General features: G+C 52.3%; 1 protein-coding gene and 1 long non-coding RNA gene across 3 annotated transcripts in view; one reads left to right on the top strand and one right to left on the bottom strand.

Annotated features, from left to right (window-relative positions):
* The window catches only part of KLF13 (Kruppel like factor 13), a 50935-nt gene extending 49059 nt beyond the window's left edge, over positions 1-1876 (bottom strand). The window contains exon 1 of the mRNA XM_023255009.2: positions 792-1876. Coding sequence (XP_023110777.1) covers positions 792-1383 — 592 coding nt within the window. The 5' untranslated portion in view covers positions 1384-1876. The remainder of the gene's footprint in view (positions 1-791) is intronic.
* Positions 1877-1988: 112 nt separating this feature from the next.
* Positions 1989-8943, top strand: LOC123385838. Of its 2 annotated transcripts, XR_006598961.1 has the most exons (3): positions 1989-3879; positions 5964-6130; positions 8239-8943. It is a non-coding gene; the product is annotated as an uncharacterized LOC123385838 (long non-coding RNA). The 2 variants fall into 2 exon arrangements; XR_006598960.1 differs by having other exon boundaries at positions 1989-6130.
* The last annotated feature ends 11079 nt before the right edge of the window (positions 8944-20022 follow it).

Raw genomic sequence — 20022 nt, 5'->3', positions numbered from 1 at the left:
GCGCACACGGCCGGCAGTGAACAGGGCACTCCTTTCTGGAGAAAGCGCCCCCCAGGCCGAGGAGCCCCCTCGGGTCGGGCGCGCCCCCGCCGGCCGGATGGGCGGGGCTCCCACAAAGAGCCTCCGGCGGGGAACCGGGGCCGCCACCCGCGTCGGCCGCCGCTGGCTCTGGTTTGGACAAATTAAACCTTAGAGCGCTGGAAAAATTACAGGAAGAGGAGAGTGAAGAATGTGCCGAGTGGCTGGAGGGAGCCCTGTCCCCGCGTGAACTTCGCCCGCCGCTCGCCCGGGCCGGGCCGGGCGGGTCCCTCCCATCCCGAGCGCGCGCCCGGCCAGCGAGGGAGGGGCCGGCAGGGGAGGGGCCGGGCGAGGGCACCCCGCCTCCCCCGCGGCCCCGGGGCGCCCCCACCGCCTGTCTCCCAGAGCAGCACGCGCGGCCCCCACCCAGCTCGCCCGCACCTGCTCGCGCCGCCCCCCGGCCTCGGCGGGGTCTACGCCCGCAGCCCAGATGACGACATCCGCCCCCGCGGCCCCGCCCGAGAGTGCCCGGGGAGGGGGCGTGCCCGGCGGGGGCGCGGTCGCCGGGCGGGCGCCGGCTCCCAGCTCCCGGACCCGCCTCGCTAGGCGCGCGGGGCCGGCCGCGGGACCGTGTGGCGGGGGGGAAGGGGCGAGGCCCCGACCGTTCCCGGCCCCACTGCCCCTAGCGCCCGGCCGGCGGCTCCGGGGGCGTGGCCCGGTGGCTTGCGCTGTCCCCGTCCGCGCGCTCTGGGCGCCCGGGCGGCCCTACTGACCTGTGTGAGTTCTCAGGTGCGCCTTGAGGTGCGAGGATTTCCCGTAAACTTTCTCGCAGCCCGCGTAGTGGCACTTGTGCTTTCTCTGCGGGGATTCGAGGTCGGCGCGACTTCGGCCCCGCCGGCCCCTTTGTCTGAGGCCGGGTTCGCCGCTCCCCGCGGGCCCTGGCTCCCGCTCGGGCTCCAGCCCCGCCTCGAGCTCGGCCTCGGGCTCGCTCCACGCGGGGCTGAGGGGCGCGGCCGCCGCACCTTCGCCGCCGGGGCAGGCGGGCTCGGGGGCGGGTGGCGGCGCAGGCGGCAGGCGGCAGGGGGTCCTCGCCTTCCGGGCCGCGGCGCCCTCTCTGCGCTCCGCTGGGGCGGGCGCCGGCGCTTGCTGGTTGAGGTCCGCCAGGATCCGCGCCACCACGAAGAGCGAGGCGCTGTCCTTGCCGTCGCGGCGCTCCTCGACGCGGGGCAGCGTGGCGGCGACAGCGGCGGCCGCGCCTTCGGGTCCGGGCTCCGGCCCTTCCCGCGGCCCGTGCACAACCGCGCGGCTCGACATGGACACGAGGCACTCGGCGGCGAAGTGGTCCACATAGGCGGCGGCTGCCATGCTGCGGTCTCCGGCCGGCGGGCCGGCGGCACTGCTGGTCGCTGCGAGTCGTCAGCGGCGCATCCGCACCCACGGCCTCCGGAGAGCGGGCGGGGGGCGGGGGCGCGGCGCGCCCTCTCCGCGGGCTGGGCTAGGCGCGCAGCCGCCTCTGCCGTCACCCGCGCGGCTCCGCGTCCGCGAGGCGCCCGCCCGGCCGGGCACCAAAGAGTGAGCGCATGGGGGGCGCGGGCCCGTGGGGTCCCCGCGCGGCGTCAGAGGCGGCCTGTCCTAAGGATGCCGAGCAGCGACGTTAGTGACTGTCTCGCCAAGTCGCGGCCGCAGCCTCGGCGCGCATTGTGGCAGGCGGGACAGCCGCCGTGCGCGCCGCGGCTCGGTGTGGGCGGCCCGGCCCCGGGGGTGGGCGGGGCCGGGGCCACATCTGGACCCGACGTCAGCCCCCAGCCACATCCTGGCGGCGCAGGTTACAGGCGGCGGCTGCCGCGGGGAACTGCGCGCGCGGAGGGGGCGGGGATCCCAGAGCGCGCACCGTCAGGATACAGCGGTCGCGCGCCCGCGCCTGGGGAGGGGGCGTGGCCTAGGGCAGGGAGGGGGGGGGGGGAACGCCATTGGTTCGTAGGTAGGCGGCCGGACCAATCCGGGCCGCAAGAAGGACCGGCCCGGCCTCGGGGCCTGCCCTCGCCAATGGGCGTGCCCTCTTGGCCGGCGGGAGGAGGAGCGGAAATTTGAGCCGGGAGCTGGGCACGCTGACGCAGGACGTCCGAGGGCGGCGGGCCGGGGCGTGGCTGCGCGGGGGCCGCTCTCCACCCCCCACCCCCAAGCAGCGGGGAGCCCGCGGGGGCATTTTCCTGCCAGGGCTTCTGTGTGGTGGCGGCCTGGAACCCCGGCGTGAAAGTGAGCCCTCGGCAGGGCGTCCCTTTGTCCCTCCATCCCTGCCTGTGAGGGGCACCAGGGATGGGTGCGCCTCGGCGAGGCTTGCCTCCGCTTTTCTTCCAGAGCGACGTTTGCACGGCGGGGAGGCGTGTCCGCTCAGGCTGGGCGCGAGGCAGCAGGCCTGGCCTGGGGGCGGAAAAACTCTTCGTGCACCCTGCCGCAAGAGGGTTCCTGGGTGGCCGCGTCTCGAGACCCATGCCGTTCGCCCCCTCCGTGCTCTTTCTCTCCTGAGCTCCGGGCAATGGTGCGGCCAGGCTGGGAGCGAGGTCACGGGTGGGGCGGGGCCTCTACCGCTGGAAGGATCGGCTGCTCCCCAAACTGGTCCCGGGCGGCTAGGGACCCGAAGGGGACCGCGCTGCCGGTGAGCCTAGGTCAGCCGAAGCCGAACTGGCCCCAGGCTGGTGGTTAAGCTGACAACGTGGGTGACGTGCCCACCGCGTCCTGTGCTTGCAGGAGTGAACTACGTGCTGGTGCAGCCGGCGCCGCTGTTCAGGGAACGCGGGGCCCCTTCCTCCTCCCCGCCCCAGGCCTGCAGCCAACTTCTCTAGGCTGCCCCTCTCCCACCGCAGTGGAGAAGGCTTCAAACGCCACCAGCTGCGAGGACCCCGCCCACCACGCCCCACCCACTGTCTGGGCCTCCCGAAGGAAATACTCTACTGCGCCGGGTCCGCGCGCACTGCTTGCCCTGCCCCTGCCAACTTGCCCTTGACTTTCACAGTCGCCCCCACTCTCCAACCCTCGGCCCCGCCGTTCTTATACAGGCCTAGGCCATCACTGGAGAAGTCAGTACATAACTTCCTACTGCCGCAGAATGGGGCGCAGCCACCGCTGCTCCGGACCCTTCAGGCAGCCCCTGAACCACAAGACCCCCCCGCGCCCCCAACCACAACACCGAGGCCTGGGATTGCAGTCCCTGGGTGGTTTGCCTTAAAGGACGTTCGCACGTGTCAGCTGACAGCAAGGGAAGCCTGCTGGATGAAGGCAGCCCAGGCACTCAAACCCTGTGGACCTGAGAAGAGTGGTGGGTGGGGCAAGGTCATCCTGCGCACAAATTAAGACCAGCCATTTCTCACCAAATTAATTTGGGGCCTGGATAGAAAAAACTTCTTTCCAGGTAATGAAGAAAGAACTGAGACAGACCATTCTCTGTTTCATGTTATGGTGAACCGTAAAGTGGCCTGGACGACTGAGCACCCTGGGTGTCTGTAACTGAAACCCTACACTTCCCTCTCACTGATAATTTGGTGCGCCCTGGGAAGACTATGGGACAGAGGGGGGGGGAGGGGAGGGGGGGAAGGAGGGGTATGCTGGGATGGGCTCTGGAAAGGCATCTGGGTCAAGTCCCTCTAAGAGGGGCTCTTCTTGGCAGGAAGTAATCATTTTGCCAGGCAGATTGTGTTGATGACATTTAAGAGATTTGTGTTCTGACCAAATAATGATTCAGAATGTTCCTCTAATCCCACCACATGTCACAATCAGTCACTTCGTTAAGGATGGAGCTGGCCCTACACCGACTTGCCAGCACCCATCCCCTCTCAGCCAGGGGAATTCTGCCCAGTTTTTGAGGTACCACATCTCTCTGGTTTCTCCATGACCCCTGCTGGTACATCCCAGCCTGCACACACTCTGGCGGTCCTCCCACAAGTATGCACTGTTCTAGACATTGGGCCACAGCCATGGACAAGACCCCTGCCCTGGGCGAGGTGAAGCCAGCCTGGGTCAGAGGTCTTCTGCACTGACACACAGCCCACCCCCATCCACAGCCTAAAGCATTCCCTAGGGCTCTCCAGGAGTGCTGAGTGCAGCCTCCCTAAGGGTTTCCCCTGTGCCCTGTGGCATTCTGGATGCAAAACTCAGGGCTTTGGCTGGCTTCTCAGGCATTTGATCCTTGTTCACCGAAAGCCTCAGGGCCTGCAGCCTTTACCATGTAGAAAATCTTCCAGTATCCAGAGATACATTTCTTTTCCTCAGAGCTAGGAGTCCATGTTTCTCTTGCTAAATAGGATTTTGTCAGACATAGCTCATGTATAGACGAAGATGGGTGGGGATCAAGTGTCAGAAGAAAGGAACAGAATATTCAAAAGCAGAGTAGGGAAGATCAGATTAGAACAAGTAGATGGAGACATGTCTGGGGAGTAAAGAGGTTAAAGCCTGAAAAGGTGACTGGGGTTTCTGGTAAAGGTGGTGGACTGACTCTTACCTTCTAGAGCCCCCTGAAACAACAGCAGGTTTGTTTGTTGTAAGACAGAAATTGGCAAGGATGGGGAGAGGAAGGGAGGATGTAACGACGACACAATTTTTGAAGCTGAAATACTTAGCAGACCAGAGTACATGAAATCCCAAAACGATAGCCAGGAAAGAAAGCCAAGAACAAACTGGAATCTCCAGAAGTTTCACGAATGGGTGGCAGTAGGCACCTCTGGACATGAATGTGAATGAGGGGCTAAAATAAGAATAAGGCTGAAAGCCTTATTAAGAAGAATTGAGTTGCCCAGATCCCCTCCCTAATTCTGTGCGGACTACGCTGTCCTGGAAAATTATTATCTAAAGAAGGTAAAAGGGAGCATCTTGGTTGGGAGACACCAGGCACAACTGACAGTTTAGGAACAGGGAGATTAAATGAGCACATAGATACTGGATACTGAGACCAACCTCTGTCCCCCTTTGGGATTGCAGATTACAGGAGCCAGGAGACAAAGGGTCTTTCTGGGGCATCAGATCAGGCCAAGGGGAACACCTAAACTTCCTGACATCTGTGGTTGTCCAACTAAGCCAGATCACCCAAAGGAGAGGCCACTGTTAATAAGCCCCACACATGTGTACAGAGTTTCTAATCAGTCTTTTACAGACCACCAAAGCTGACCTGGCATCTCAGGAAAGCCTTGTGTCATAAAATCTAAAGCCCCAGTGGATTTTTTTTTAAACAACTTGGAAGAAACAGAGACTAGCAGAGAGAAGTACACGTCAACATAAGTACCAATAACGTCATCAGAGAAATTAAGATATTGCAACCCATGAAGGCAGGACACATATAAAGAAACATTCAGAGAACAAACAAGCAAAAACAGTTCTTGGAAATTGAAAATAAGATATCAGAAAGGAAAAAGAAAAAAAAAACTCTCAAGAGAGGGAATGGAAGGCACAGGTGAGGAAATCCCTGTAAAAGTAGAACAAAAAATAACCCCAAAAATTGGAAATAGAGAAAAAAGAAGACCATACAGAAAGTCCATTGATCAAATCATAGGAACCAGGAAAGAATGACCAGAGAAAAAATACAGGGAGTGGGCAGAGTCATCAAGGAATTAATCCAAGAAAAGTCTCCACTACTGAAGAATGTGTGTTGAAAGAGCCCTCAGGGAGCCCAGCACATTGGGAAAAAATAGCCCTACCCCAAAGCAGATCTCTGTTCAAGTTCAGAATAATGGGGACAGAAAGTGTCCTGACAATAGAAGCAGGTCACTTAGAGACTGTCAGGAGTCAGAATGGCTGTGGGACGACTCTCCATAACAAGTAGAAGTTAGAAGGCAAGGGGCAAAGCCTTGGGAAATCTAAAGCAAAATTATCTTCACGCAGACAAAGCACAAACCAAATGTTTTGAGATGCACGATATCTCACAAAATTTACCTTCCATGCATCCTGTGTCATTGTAGGAAGCTACCAGCAATAACGATTCTTCCAAAATGAAGACTTCAGCCAATAAAGAGGGAGGCATGCAGTCCAGGAAGCAGGCAATCCCCACAGGAGGGAAGGAGAGGCACAGGGGGCCACTAGGCCAAGCTGGAGCAGGTCAGAAGCTCTGGGGACACCTCTTCACAAGGTAAAATAGAATCCCTATAGCAGTCAGGAGAGGCTGGGCCATGCTGCAGTGCAAACAACCTGCAAATCTCCAAGGTTTATTTCTGGCCATGCTGCGAGTCTATAGTGAGGCACCCAGGGACAGGTAGGTTGATGAAGCAGTCCGTCTAGAACATGCTGGTCATCATGGCAGACCAAGACCCACGGTGAGAGCCCTGACCCAGACGTGTCACTCATGCCTTCTTTCCCACACACAAAATCTACTCTCTCCCACCCCAAGTGGGCCTGATCCACTTTCATGAGCCTTTTAAATTTGAATCTAGAGGCCAGGGACAGGGAAATCCAAAACCAAAAGATGACAGGGTTTCGAGGTGAGGGAGACTCTGCAGTCTCCCTGGAACATAGCCCAGTTCCATAAGAGGCTCAGTGGTTTCCTCATGTGTGTGGTTCATGTGACTGGCTCTTCTTAGTCTAGAAACCTATGATCTGAAGACAAATTGTCTGTGCCCTCCACACCCCCCCCCCCCCCGCTCCTCAAATACACAATCCCAACACACAGTGGTAGAAATGGACAGGATAACACAACAAACTCCCTGATTCATAAAGCAGAGGAGTGGAGGAGTCCCAGTAGATGGTGTCCTTAGCAATTCTAAAATCCAGCTAGGCAGATATTTTCCCCTGCTCAGGAGTGAGGATATTCCTGGAATTATCCCAATCCTGCTGTCTGGGAGGGACTGGCCAGTCACTGTTCCTTGGAGTCTTGTTTCACCCTTAGGGGTTTTCTTCGTTATCATCTTCCTCCTCTGCACTGGTGGGGGGCCGGGCATTGGAAATACACCTTCCTTGGGGGCTGGGCAATTCCCAGCCCACTTCCGTCTGTAGAAGGTTGGAGATTAAGGGTAATTATAAATTCCAGCCACAAGCTCTATCAGTCCTTGTACGTGGTTTCTTTGGCACTACTAGTTTCTCTCAAAAATATAGTTAGCTTCTCTTCTTTTTATTCTTAAATTACTATATTTTCAGAATATTTTCAACAGAACACTGATGTAAACATGGGGAAGACAAGAAATATAGTCTATGTGTGTCATTTAAAAATAGAACAGATGTGAGAGGCATTTTAGATATGATTTCTTAAGATACATAGGCTCTAGAGCAAACAGTTAAGTTTTTACCATTTTAATCCATATAAGAACGCAACGAAATTCAAGTTTCAATGTTGATGGCTACATGTCTCTTTGGTAAAAATATTATAACCAAGGAAGAATTTTGAAATATTCTGCAATGACAATAAAAAGGTAACTATAGATGGTGTATTTATACAGCATATGAGATGCATATTTAAAGGTTTTTTTTTTAATGTTTATTTAGTTTTGAGAGAGAGAACATGAGCAGAGGAGGGAGACACAGAATCCAAAGCAGGCTCTGAGCTGTCAGCACAGAGCCCAACACAGGGCTCAAATTCAGGCACCACAAGATCATGACCTGAGCTAAAGTTGGATGCTTAACCAACTGAGCCACCCAGGTGCCCCTAAAGGTCTTTTAATGCCTTAAGACTTGAGAACACTAAAGATACAGAGGGACATTATCAACTTGCAAAGTCATAGGTCTGGAAATGTTATTTCTCCATGGTTTCACTAATGTGTATGAATATTTTAATTTTTGTTTCTTCCTGTTGTGTCCTCCTTATCTGTGGTGTGTCTCATGACTGTTGTGGACATTCTCTTGTGGTAGCTTTCCTCTGCTATTTAGATACCCCTAGTCAACACTTGGGTACACTGAATGGCCTGGCAGCTGGGGCTCCACAGCTGAGGCATTCAGACCCACATCAAAAGGCTGAACTTCACAGGTGCCTGGGTGGTTCAGTTGGTTAAGCATCCAACTTTAGCTCATGTCATGGTTTCACAGTTCATGAGTTCAAGCCCTGTGTCTGGCTCTGTGCTGATAGCTCAGAGCCTGGATTCTGCTTTGGATTTTGTGTCTCCCTCTCTCTCATTTTAAATATCACTAACTGATTCAATTAAATGTGGTTAACTTCTTACCTAATCTATTTGATTCCAGTTAGCTTCATTGTTGAGAGCTGCTTTCATGGTGGTTTTTAATACATGCTTTTCTCTCTCAACTTAATTGCAGGTTCTTTGAGCTTCTTGATCTTTGATGGTAGAATGACACCCTTGTCTCTTTTCACTAGTTCTTCCAAGTTATTCCAGGTGACAATTTAACAAATATTCTACCATTGGATACATGATGGTCAACCCTTAAGCCAATGCTACAAATATTATTTTTTGTTGCAGCAGCACCCCATGTTTGGTTAACCTTCTCTATCAGTCAGGAGCAGCTAAGTTATGCTATAGTAACAAATGATGCCAAAAGTTCCATCACTTGAAATACCAAAAGGTTAGTTTTCAATATATCAAAGGTTGGCTGGGGAACTACTCTGGTGGGTGATCACCCTCAACCCAGCATCCAGATCAGTGGGGCAGCCATTCTCTGGAACACTGACAGTCCCTTCTGTTCATAACAGTCATAAGGACTGTGCTACCCACAGGGAGCCAGGTGCAGACCCATCATGTCCCCAGAAGGCAAGGAGCTGAGCTATTCAGTGAAGCATTAACAGTTTCCACAAAACCTGTGACTTCTACAAAATGTGACTTCTGAGGCTATTGAGAAAACTGGCAAAGAGTTTGGGATTGACTTAATGGTAAGTAGATAGAAAATTAAATGAACAGAAAAGAAGACAAGCCAGAGCTCCAAAGAAAACAAAAGGAAAGTCCATTGTAGTTGACCATTTGGCTCAGTTACAGGGGGCATTTTCATAATAAGAGTAACAAACATGGAGCATTGATCTAATGAACTATTCTATATTACTCTAGTGGGGCCTTTTGAGGAGTACATGTGGGCAGAGGAGGCAAGACGAAAGGAAGCTAAGTCCACATCTACATATGGGGAGATAACCAACAGCAACCCAAACTGAAAGCCCCAGAGGTAGCAATGTGATCATTCTGTGGTAGATAGAGTTCCAAGATGGCCCCAACATTCCAGCCCCTGGTCTACACATACCTCCTCCCATGTAGTCAAACACTGATGCAGGTGTTTCTGTGAAGGCATTCTACAGATGTGACCCAAATCAGCTGACTTTAAGATGGGAAGGTTATCTGGTGGGCCTGACCCAGTCTCATGACCCCTTCCATCTGGGTCTAGGGGTCAGAGATGGGAGGTCAGAGAGATAGGAAGCATGAGAGGGATTTGAGGTGGGGAATATTTTGTGTTGCTGGCTTTGAAGATGGAGGAAAGGTTGTGTGGCAAGGAAACTGGGTGGCTGAGAGTGGCCTCCAGATGACAGCCAACTGGAACTGGGGACCTCAGCCCTATGACCATAAAGAACAGACTTCAACCACAATCATGTGAGCTTGGAAGAGAGCCCTGGGCTCCAGAGGAGAATATGGCCTGGGTGATACCGTGATTTTAGCCTCATGAGAATCTGAGCAGAAAACCCGGCTGCACCAGCCCTGGACTTCCGACCTACAGAACTGCCAGATCATACATGGATGTTTAAAGCTGCTAAGCCTGTGGTAATTTGTTACACCATAGAAAACTCATACACACCCGTCTGAGTTACAGAAATAATCAGGGAAGAGAGGCAAGAGGGATTGTCTCTGGGGAGGGGGAATAAAGGAAGGAAGGGAAGTTAAAGACTGCTGTGTTTCATAACAAACCCTGCACCTTTAAGGTAGCCACATGTTTAACTTTGATTTAAAGAATAATCACAATTAAAAGATTTATCAGAGACTACCAGCACCCAGCTGCTACAGACCGAATGCTTGTGTCCCACCCTGCCAAATTCATATATTGAAATCTACCCCCCACCCCCACCCATAGGAAGGTATTAGCAGGCGGGGCTTTGGGAGGTGGTTAGGTCATGAAGGTGGAGCTCCCGTGAATGGGATTAGCACCCTTACAGAAGAGACCCCAGAGAGCTCCTTTGTCCCTTCTGTGTTGTGAAGACACAGTGCTTTGTGAAGTTCCTATCTGTGTACCAGGAAGTATGTTCTCACAAGACATCAAACAGACTAAGACACCAACAAGATCCATCCCCAATTTCTATACCAGTGACTGACCACGTTTCCCACACAACTGTGCAGTCGGCCAGGTAACCGAGTTCTCCGTCTGGGAATGTGAGTGGAGGGCTGTGGTGTTGCTTCTGCACTGGGGCTTTTAAAAGAGTGGGTTTCTGTCCTGCCTGTTCTCTTTCCCCTGCTGCCAATTGGATGATTATGACAATAAACCTCTTGGGGATGATGGAGCCCCCAAATAGAAGAGACTGGGACCCAGAAATCGGGCCGAAAGTGCTCTCCTGGATGGCCACTGTATTTCAGCCACAACAATCCAGGGCCCACCTGTTATTGGAGCTTAGCTCATCCTAGCTAATATAAAAGTGGACGTGAGAGCAAGGGATGGAAGAAAAACAAGAAAACAAGGTGTACGAAGAAGGGGGCTTGGTCCCAGGCAAAGCGAGGGTTGTGCATTGTGCTACTGTGTTATTCTCTAGGGTTGCTTCTTGGTGGCAGTCAGGCCGTGGGGTGCCCGCTCTGGGCATCATCCTCCTACTCCTTCTTCCTGGGGCAGCCACAGCCTCTAAGTCCTGCATCTACTCGGGGCCCTGGCCTGGAGCTGGGCTGAGGGTGGCTGGAGTTTATCTAGGACCATCTCATGATGTCCTGATGCTTGGCACCCCCCACTCACAGAAGGCAAACAGTGTTCTCTTCATCCAGCCCAGGGGCCACTCGTAGGCTCCCACCTGTCCCTGTCTCCTGACTTAATCACACTATCATAAAGAATTGCTTGCGCCAAGGAGGACTTTGACCCTGAGGTTTTGCAGTCCTCAAGTCTGACCATTTCAGAGTTGGATGGGTGGATGAGAACTTCTGACTGAAACTCTCATCACAGTCACTGATGGCGTGATGCATGAAAAGGAAAACAAGCCATTCTCTGTTGTATGACATGGGGGTGGGGTAGAAAACCGTTTTCATGTGCCATCTCCCAGTGGTCCTGGAGTACAAAATAATTCATCAGGTCCTAAATGATGAAAGCTGACTTCACATCTGGTGCACGCTTACATGGTGAAAGATTAAAACCAGAAATGCTTCTGAGACCAGCCCTCGAAAGACCGCCGAAGAGATATTTACAGTGTCTGCAACAAATGTAGGAGGAAAGCATGTTAAAATGATGGATGGTCCCTTCCAGGCTTGCTGGAGCAGATGGCTCCCACTCCTAAACACAGCAACTGACATGGGATCCCGCCTTCCTTCCTGATAATCGGGGAGGCTCTCTGGTTGCCATGATAATTGCCTGTTCTGTGTGCCCCTTCCCAGTCTCACCCCTTGGTTGTCTGCTGTTCATAATTTGTGATCCTCTCCCTGGGTAGGTGCTCAGGGTCAAATGCTGCATTTCATTCTCTTGACTTAACTCTGAGATTCCTGCCAAGCCCCAACCTTTGAGAACACTTCAGAGCTCCCCTGATCCATTGACACATATGAAAATGCTACAAGGAGGGTGCCATTCCTTCCTATTTCACAGGTTAGAAATCTGAGCCTTAGTCAGCTTGAGAGACTTCCCCCAGGCCACACACAGCAAGATGCAGAGCCCAGCCCGGACTTCTTTCGCCTCACATTGGTGCCCCCACCCCCTGGCCTAATTAATGTGGGGATTTATCAAATCAATTAAATCAGAGCAAGTCTGGTCCATTCTGGACTGTGATGGAAATCCTGTCTAATGAGTATTTCCATTAATGGGATTGCGAGGATTTGCAATGGACAATATAGGATAAAACCGTCTTTAATTCTTGGCTGTTTGCATGTAGGATTTAGTGAAGAAGGGAAGGATGGTGAGGATAGCGGATAGTATACAAACGAAGCAGTGTTCTTTTATGCTAGTGCCCCAGATGATACTACTCAGGCATCATAAAATCACAGAAAGCAGGGCTGGAAACAGTCTGCTGGGTCATGCCCACCTGACTCACAGTCAGGGGAGCTCTACAGTATGGGCACTTGGAGTCTGTTGTCACCTTTGCGGGGGTGGGGAGGGTGGGGAACATCCATCCGTCCATCATCCACACCTGCCATATGTTCAGTTGGTTTCTAGGCTTTGGGTTTCCTAAGTAGGATAGTATATCAAGAGAGTCAGTAGTGATTATACCTGGTTTTGCAGTTAAACTAGTTGACTTAAAATACTTTCAAAATGTAGTATGAGTTGGTTCTTTCTATGCGAGCCTCTTTGAACTGGAGCTTCCGAATCTGATATTTGGTATGGAACTTCTTTCACAGGTAAAGCTGATGTCTGTACAACCAAAGCTATTGATATTCCAGGGGGGGAAAAATGTTTTCCACTCCCAAGGAAACGGAAAGGAGAAGTTGAAGCTGAATTAGTTTTAATCTCATTCCATGTAACTTGAGAGCAGCCAAGAGACTGCCATCTCTGACCAGAAATCATTTCCCGGAAGTCCAGAAGTAGTTTCTGGAAATTGCTGACTAGGGACCCTCTTTGTGGTCAGCCTTGGGTCTGGTGAGTGACCACGAGGGAGGCCTTCTGAGGGCTCCTCTCCAAGTGGATAAGGAGGCCCCAGCCCTGAGCCAGCCCTGGGGTCACTTACTGGACAATGCTCCACTCCACCTGCCCTCTGTGACCAGTGCCTCAGGTGCCTTAGGAAAACAGGTGCCCAGTGAATGGGGGAATTCTTCAGCCACATTCTGTTGTCTCCTTAAAGCCCCCCCCCCCATGACCTTTATCCACCTAGGTGTCATTATGAAGCAGTAACTCTGGGACTGAGAAAGCTTGACTCTCGCTCTGCAGTCCAGACCCCCAGGCTGGCCAAGAGCAGGAGAGGCAGGTGAGCAGCCCATTTTTTGCAGACCCATTCAGAAGTTGCACACATGCTTCCACCCACAGCACCCCCACCGTGTGCTGGTGACACAGAGGTCCAGATGGTGCGGGAGCTGCCGCTGCCCTTTGGGGGGAGGCCTGCAGAGCTAGCCAGGAGGAACCAGGGGTGCCCTGAGCCTCCAGGATGCTGGCAAGCTAAAGGGGGAAGCACAATTGTTGCAATATCACAAGACAGTTTTAAATATTGCTGCAGTATTGTTGCAGTTGTTTTTTTTTTTTTTTTTTTTTTTTTTTTTTTTTAATGGCCTCAAAGTTTTTGACATTAGATCCAGGCAGTTCTTGACTGCTTTAACGCATAGGGAACAGTGAAAGGGAAGCTATGTGTAAAAGGCAGCCAACTTCCACCTGGCTCTCTTGGGGGGAACTTTCATATGCTCCCTCTTGGAGCTCTGAGCTTCCATATGAGAAATCCAACTGCCCTGACCTGGAGGGTGATCCCCACCACAGTTCCAGGCATGTCAGTGAAGAAGCATCTGGGCAGCAGACCCTCAGGTCCTCCAAGCCTTCCAGACCTCCCAGCTGAGGTCCCAAACATCAGTGAAGCAGAAGCAAACCATCCCTTCCAGGACCCATCAAAATTCTTAATCCACAAAAGCAATGGTTCTTGCTGTAGGGCATTGTGTTGGGGGTTGTTTGTCACAGGACAGTGGAAACGAGAACAAACATGGTTTCTTTAAACCAAGAGATGACTGGCCTAGTGCTCAAAGAAAAATGATCTCTCTCAATCCTGGGGGGACCATTGATGGGAGCCTTAGGTCTGAGGACTGGTCTCTATGGGTCAGCTAATCAAGGGGACATTCTGTGTTTGACTGGGGAACTCACCTGAGACTTCCCTGGTGTTCATGGCAGCCCAGTAGGTGCTGTCAGGGACCCCAAGCCGCAAGCTCTCTGCCTTCTCAGAGCCTTCTCTGACACAATGGGTGAAGGCTGTTCTGGATGCTCACCTCCATGCTGCACATGACGCATTTGGGGTCCTTGCAGCCCAGCCCTGTCCTCAAAAGGACTGGGGACCATGGACATCCTGGGCCTGCCCCTCTGACACATTCTCCAAAATTCCACATTTCCACAGCTTCCTTATTGTAACATTATTTAATCTGAAAAACACTGAAAAGCTGATAATTGCTGTTTCCTCCAGGAAAAGAACACTTTCTTTTCTCTTTTCTGCTATCTCTTCCATGTACAGACCAGTTTTCTCTATTTACTCGTTTTGACAGCTCTTGCTAATTATTTACTGTGTCGATCAGCTATTGCTGCATAACAAGATATCCCCAAACTTAGTGGCTCAAAAGAACACTAGGCATTTACTATGACTCACAGTGTCTGTGGATTTGGGAATGGCTAAACTGGGGAGTTCTGGCTTGGGGTCTCTCTCATGAGACTGCAGTCATACAAAGGCCTGATTGGGACTTGAGACTCTGCTTCATGGTGGTTCGCTCACATGGCTGCCAGGTTGGTAACAGTTGTTAGTGGGAAGCCTCCGTTCCTTCCCACTTGGTCTTTTCCATGGAGTTGCTGGAGTGTCCTTACCACATAGCAGCTGGCTTCCCTGCTCCCTGACCTAGAGCAAGAGATTTAGAGAGAGAGCCGAGTGACAGCTATCCTTTTTCTGACCTAGCCTCAGCAGTCACATAGTATCACTTCTGCCACAACCTAATCATTGGCTCTTCTGAGACTTGCTAAGTATGGCCCAGATTCAAAGGGGGGAGGGGAGTGGAGATTAAGCTCTACCTTCGGAAAGGAGAAATGTCCAAAAATTTGGAGACATATTTGAAAAGCACCATACCTACCCATTATTCAGTGTCCATTATCCCCTCATCCTATAATTTTATGCTAAGCAGCAAGATACCTGGCTAAAAGATTACATTTCCAAGCCTCCCCTGAAGCAAATGGAGATTAGTGAGACGTAAGCAGAAGTTGTTGGGTGAGGTTTGCCAAAAGCTCTTTAAGAAACAGCTGGCATTTGCCCTATGCCTCTTCCTCTTGTTGACTGCTTGGGATGCAAATGTGATGGCTAATGCTGCAGCAGCTATTTTGTGAATATGCAGCAACTGCACATGACTGGAAGGCATATGCAAAAAATCAAAGAAAAAACTGAATGGTGCTTGAGTCCCTAGTGACATCATGGAACCTCCCATAACTGACTGGAATTGTCTAACACTGAACTTCTTTTATAGGGAGGGAAGCTAGCAGTTCTTGATATTTATACCAGGTTTACTAACGGATGGACACAGATCCTAACTGATAAATTTATCATTGTTTTTTCTTCAAACCTGGCTTGCATAGGACTCATCATTGTATTTCTGAGCCCTCTTCCTACATGATGTTCTTTTGCAAATGGGCTGGTTTTCTGGTTGTCTGTAAGTTAAGTTGCTGAAGGAACTGATTGATCCAGATAATCACAACAATCCATTTGGACACTGCTTCTCCTGTCAGACTCAGTCATAGGCCACCTAAGGATGGGGAACTTTGGGGATTGGTCCCACTCTTGATCCAGTTGCCTGTGGCCTCTGGGGATAGGTGACATTGTGCTGCTGTCTGCCTAGAGCAGAGGGCTTGGATGAGCAGAGAGGGGCTGTGCTCCATTGTGGGTGAGAGAGAGGCAACATGAGGGGCGCTCTGAGTCTGCCATCATGTGAAAGGTCTAGGTCTGTCCAGGCAGGAACCCCAGGTCATTTAACAAACCAGGTCACCTGCATCACATATAGCTCCTCTGATCTCTGAGAACCCATTTCCTGGTGGTATTTCAGTTCTTCCCACTCTGGTCAGCCACAACATGTATCTCCTGCTCAGCCATCCTGGAGCACAAGAACCATAGTCAGGAGTCCTGGAGGCACGTCTCTACCACACTATCCCTTTGTGGAAACTCATTTGAAATAGAAGATGCTATTGCTCCATAAAAACCACCCAAAATGTAGTGGCTACAATAGCAGTTGTAGTTCACTTTGTTCATACTTCTGCAATTTGGGCAAGACTTGGCTCATCACTGCTCCTTGCAGGGTCAGGGGGGAGCCTCAACTGCAGAAGGAGAACCCACTTTCAAGATGGCTCACTCACATGGCTGGCAAGTTAGTCCTGGTTGTCCACCAGGGGCTCAGCCTGGGCTGTGGGATTGGGGCCTTGATTCCTCTGCAAGCAGGCCTCTCTATAGGCTGCTTGGGCTTCCTTACAGTGTTGTAGGCTGGTTTCCAAGAGCACGTGTCCCAAAGATGGAAGTGTAAGTCATGGCATTTCTATGGCCAGGCGTCCAGACATCACACAGCAACTCTTCCCACCATAGTCTGGGTTGCGGTAGTCACAAAGGCCAACCCAGATTCAAGAAGAGGAGACATGGACTCCACTTCCTGATGGGGAAGTAGGAGGGTTCTAGAAGAGCATGTGGGGTAGGAGATATTATTGTGGAATTCTTTAGGAAATGCAACCTGCCACAGAAAGTGTGCCTGAGGCCCTTCATTGCTAAAGTTGGAAAGTATCTGATTCTATTGCAGTGCATAGGACATCGGAGAGGCCTGAAATGCCACGGCTCAATCCCCCTTCCTTCTTTTCAGGAAACCAAAGTTCTTTTTGAGAAAGAGATATAGATATATATTTTCTTTTTAAAGATAAGCTATGATTTCCCAAGTGCCAAGGTGAGATATTCACCTTCTACAGAGCCACAAGCAATGTGGAGCTGGGCCCATCAGGGAAGGAATTTCTGTGGTTCAAGAATTCACTCCTAAGAGTGCATCCAAGGCCACTTCCCAGAGGGATGTGTTGAAAGTGACCCCCACTCAGAGCCTTACTACACCCTAGATCTGTCCCCCAAGAGCCTCTGATGCTGAGGGAAAAAAACCCTAAAATCTCTGGCTTTCCCAGCCTCCCCTGGAGCTAGGCATGCCTTATGATGACATTTGGACCAATGGGATCTTTGGGACCCATGGAGAGAAATACCACATCCAAGAAGCCTTCATACAGGGAGAGGTGAACCTTTGCTGCCTTCTGTTCTCCCAGCACCCACTGCCCATGACCCAGAGCCTTGCTGCAGCTTTAGAAGCTGCCACAAGGGCTGAGGAACACCCATACCCACCCTGCTACTTACCTCTGGGCTGCTTTTATGAGAGGAAATGGAGCTCTTCCCTTCTTGAAGGAGGCTGTATTGGGTTTTCTGGAACCAGGTGTGGCTTCTCTTCAAGGAGGCAGTAAGCAGAACCCTCAGGGCCTTGGTTGGGGGCCTATGGTGGGAAGACTTGAGGAGGAGGGTAGGGGACAGGTCCTGGGGAGGGACTACAATTGGATTAATGTCCTTAAAAGAAGAGGAAGACATTGGAGAGAGTCCTTTTTGACTCTCACTACCATGTGAGGACACAGCAAGAAGGTGGCCATCTATAAGCCAAGAAGAGAATTCTCACCAGATGGCAACTCCTTGATCTCCAACTTCCAGCCTCCAGAACTGTGACAGATAAATGTCTATTGTTGGAGCCACCTAGCCTGTGGTATTTTGTTACAGCAGTCAGAGCTGACAGAGAAACCCTGTGATGCCGGAATCATGATCCCATTGCAATGGAGGAACGAGCTCTGACAGGCATAGTGGGCCACACTAAGGCCACATCCAGGGTCTAGGTTAGAGCCCTGTTCAGATTCCCAGCTCAGCTGATAAGTTAGAAATGTGATGGGCTGCAAGTAACAGAACCCAGCCAACGATCACTTAAACAAATGGAGGTCTCCTGTAATAAGATGTCGGGAAGTAGGCCTTCCCAGGGCTGCGGGAAGGGGCTCAAGGGCACTGACAAGGACCCAGCTCCTTCCCCCTGACCCTCCAGACTCCTTGTGTTCTGTTCTACAGACATCGGCCACAGCTCCAGTCTGCAGTTAGGGCTAGAAGCTGGGGGACGGTGGGGAGGGTGTTGGGAGCACGTGACTTGTATATGCTCTCTGCCGCAACTTTCCCAGAAGACTTCTTCACTTTACGTGGCCATGTCAGCAACAGGGGAGACTGAGGAAGCACGTCTCTGACTTCCCTGTTCTTATGGTGGGAGGTGGCATTGGACAGGTCCCGAGGATGCCCAGCATTGGTCACTCCTGGCATCTCATTACAGATCCTGCTTTATGACTCAGAGTGTTTGTCAACTTGGGACAGTCTGGGGGAACTCATTCAAATTTGCAGTGCCCTGTAAGGTTTGACTGGCTACCTAACAAAAGAGCATGCTCTGATGAGTGGGTGTTTATGTTCCTGGTGGGTGGGGTAGAGGATGCACTCTTCCTAATTCCCTACCTTCAGCCTGCCTCAGATTCCGCAGGGATTTCCTGATGATGGCTGCTGGCTTCTTTGTCGGCGGGCAGCAAGGGCATGAAATTTGTAAGTTCTCCATGGGCTTGGTAGAGGCAGCTGTAACCACACAGAGCCTCCTCACAGGTGGGACGGGGGATCCCCTGCATCTAAAGGGAGCACATCCTCGGGTCCTTCTTCTTCCAGCTGTGCAGCACGGTTCTATCTTCTCCTCCTAAGATGAGTGGTCCTGCACAGGATTACCTTAAAGCCCACCATGGCTTTGAGGGAGGCCCTTTCTACACAGTTGTTTCCTGGTTCAAGGCACTGCCCTGCCCACCCCATTGGGACTTTAGAGGGGTGCCTGGCCCCTCATGTGCTCTTACTGTCCTGTAGGTTTACCCTGTGGTTGATCTATGCTGCTCATATCCTGTCAAGGCCTCACCAGTCACTCCCTGTGGGTGTGTGGGTGCATTTGCATCTGTGGCCAGCATAACCCTGGCCCCTTCAGGTTAAACTGGAGACACACAGAGAGTTAAACATCTCTCCTGAAAGCCAGAGAAGATGCAGGGTTCTCATGTGGAATACAGTCATAAAGTTAATTTAGGTCCACAAGTATTGCCTGATTGTAGGCACTGAGGTGTGGCTTCTAGGCTAAGTACCCAGGGTACCAATATGCAGAAGGGACTCATGGCTAGGATGTAGGACTCTGTGCAGAGAGAAGGCAGCAAAGCTTGGCAAGAGCATGAAGAGGCATCCAGGGAGGCTGAGGTATGTGCAAGCCTGGGTGGGTTTACGGGAATCTGCAGGTCTCTCGGGGACAAAAGGGAATTCGGGTGTGATAGTAGAGGCAACCCAAGATCAGCAAGGTGCGCTCAGGGGAGGGGAAGCTCCACCCGGCTGGGAGACAATGCTCCAGGAGGCAGGTGACGCCTCTGATGGCAGGGGTCCTGTCAAGCTTGGCAAGGGCAGATGGTCACGTACTGTGGGAGCTCCTGACACAGGCAAGAGTCAGTGTGCTGGCCCAGACAGCTGGATGCCACGCAGGGACACAGAGGAGGCATAGGAGGGAGAAAGAAAGTTGAGATGCTCAGAAAGGGAAAGGGAATGGGGCTCCTGGGTGGCTCAGTCAGTTGAGCATCTGACTCTTGATTTCAGCTCAGGTAACGATCCCAGGGTTGGGGGATTGACCCCCACGTCGGGCTCTGTGCTGTGTGGAGCCTGCTTAAGATTCTCTCTCTCCCTCTGCCCCTCTCCTCCCTCACGCTCTCTCTCTCTCTCAAATTTAAAAAAAGTGGGCGGGGGGGGAGAGGAAAAAAGTGAGGGGTGGGAGAAGCCTCTGGGATAGCCAAGAAGAACAAACCTTGAGGGGATGAGTCCTTCAAACCTCAGCTCAGCTGTGTGATGCTGGGCTGCCTAGTGAACCTCTCTGAGTCAGCTTCCCCATCTGAACAGTGCAAAAAACACCTGTTATGAGTGGAGCTGAACAATGTAATATTTCAGTGTGGGTAGGGCACCCACCCTGTGGCAGGTGCACGTGGCATGGCAGTTACCTTCCCTCCTTCACGTCTGGGGTCACCGTTAGTCACCAGGTGACCTGGAGACCTCATTTCATCAGGTCTCTCCCTCCTCAAGTGTTCGGAGAGGCCCCAGGCCTCTGGTCTGACCATGGCAGTGGCCGAGTCCGTGGCAAGGGCAGCATTTGCACTGAGGAGCATCGAGGCCCCTGGGCGGCT

Source organism: Felis catus, chromosome B3 (genome assembly GCF_018350175.1).
Source record: "Felis catus isolate Fca126 chromosome B3, F.catus_Fca126_mat1.0, whole genome shotgun sequence".
In the NCBI taxonomy this organism is placed as follows: Eukaryota; Metazoa; Chordata; class Mammalia; order Carnivora; family Felidae; genus Felis; species Felis catus.
This window is presented reverse-complemented; position numbering and strand designations above follow the sequence as displayed.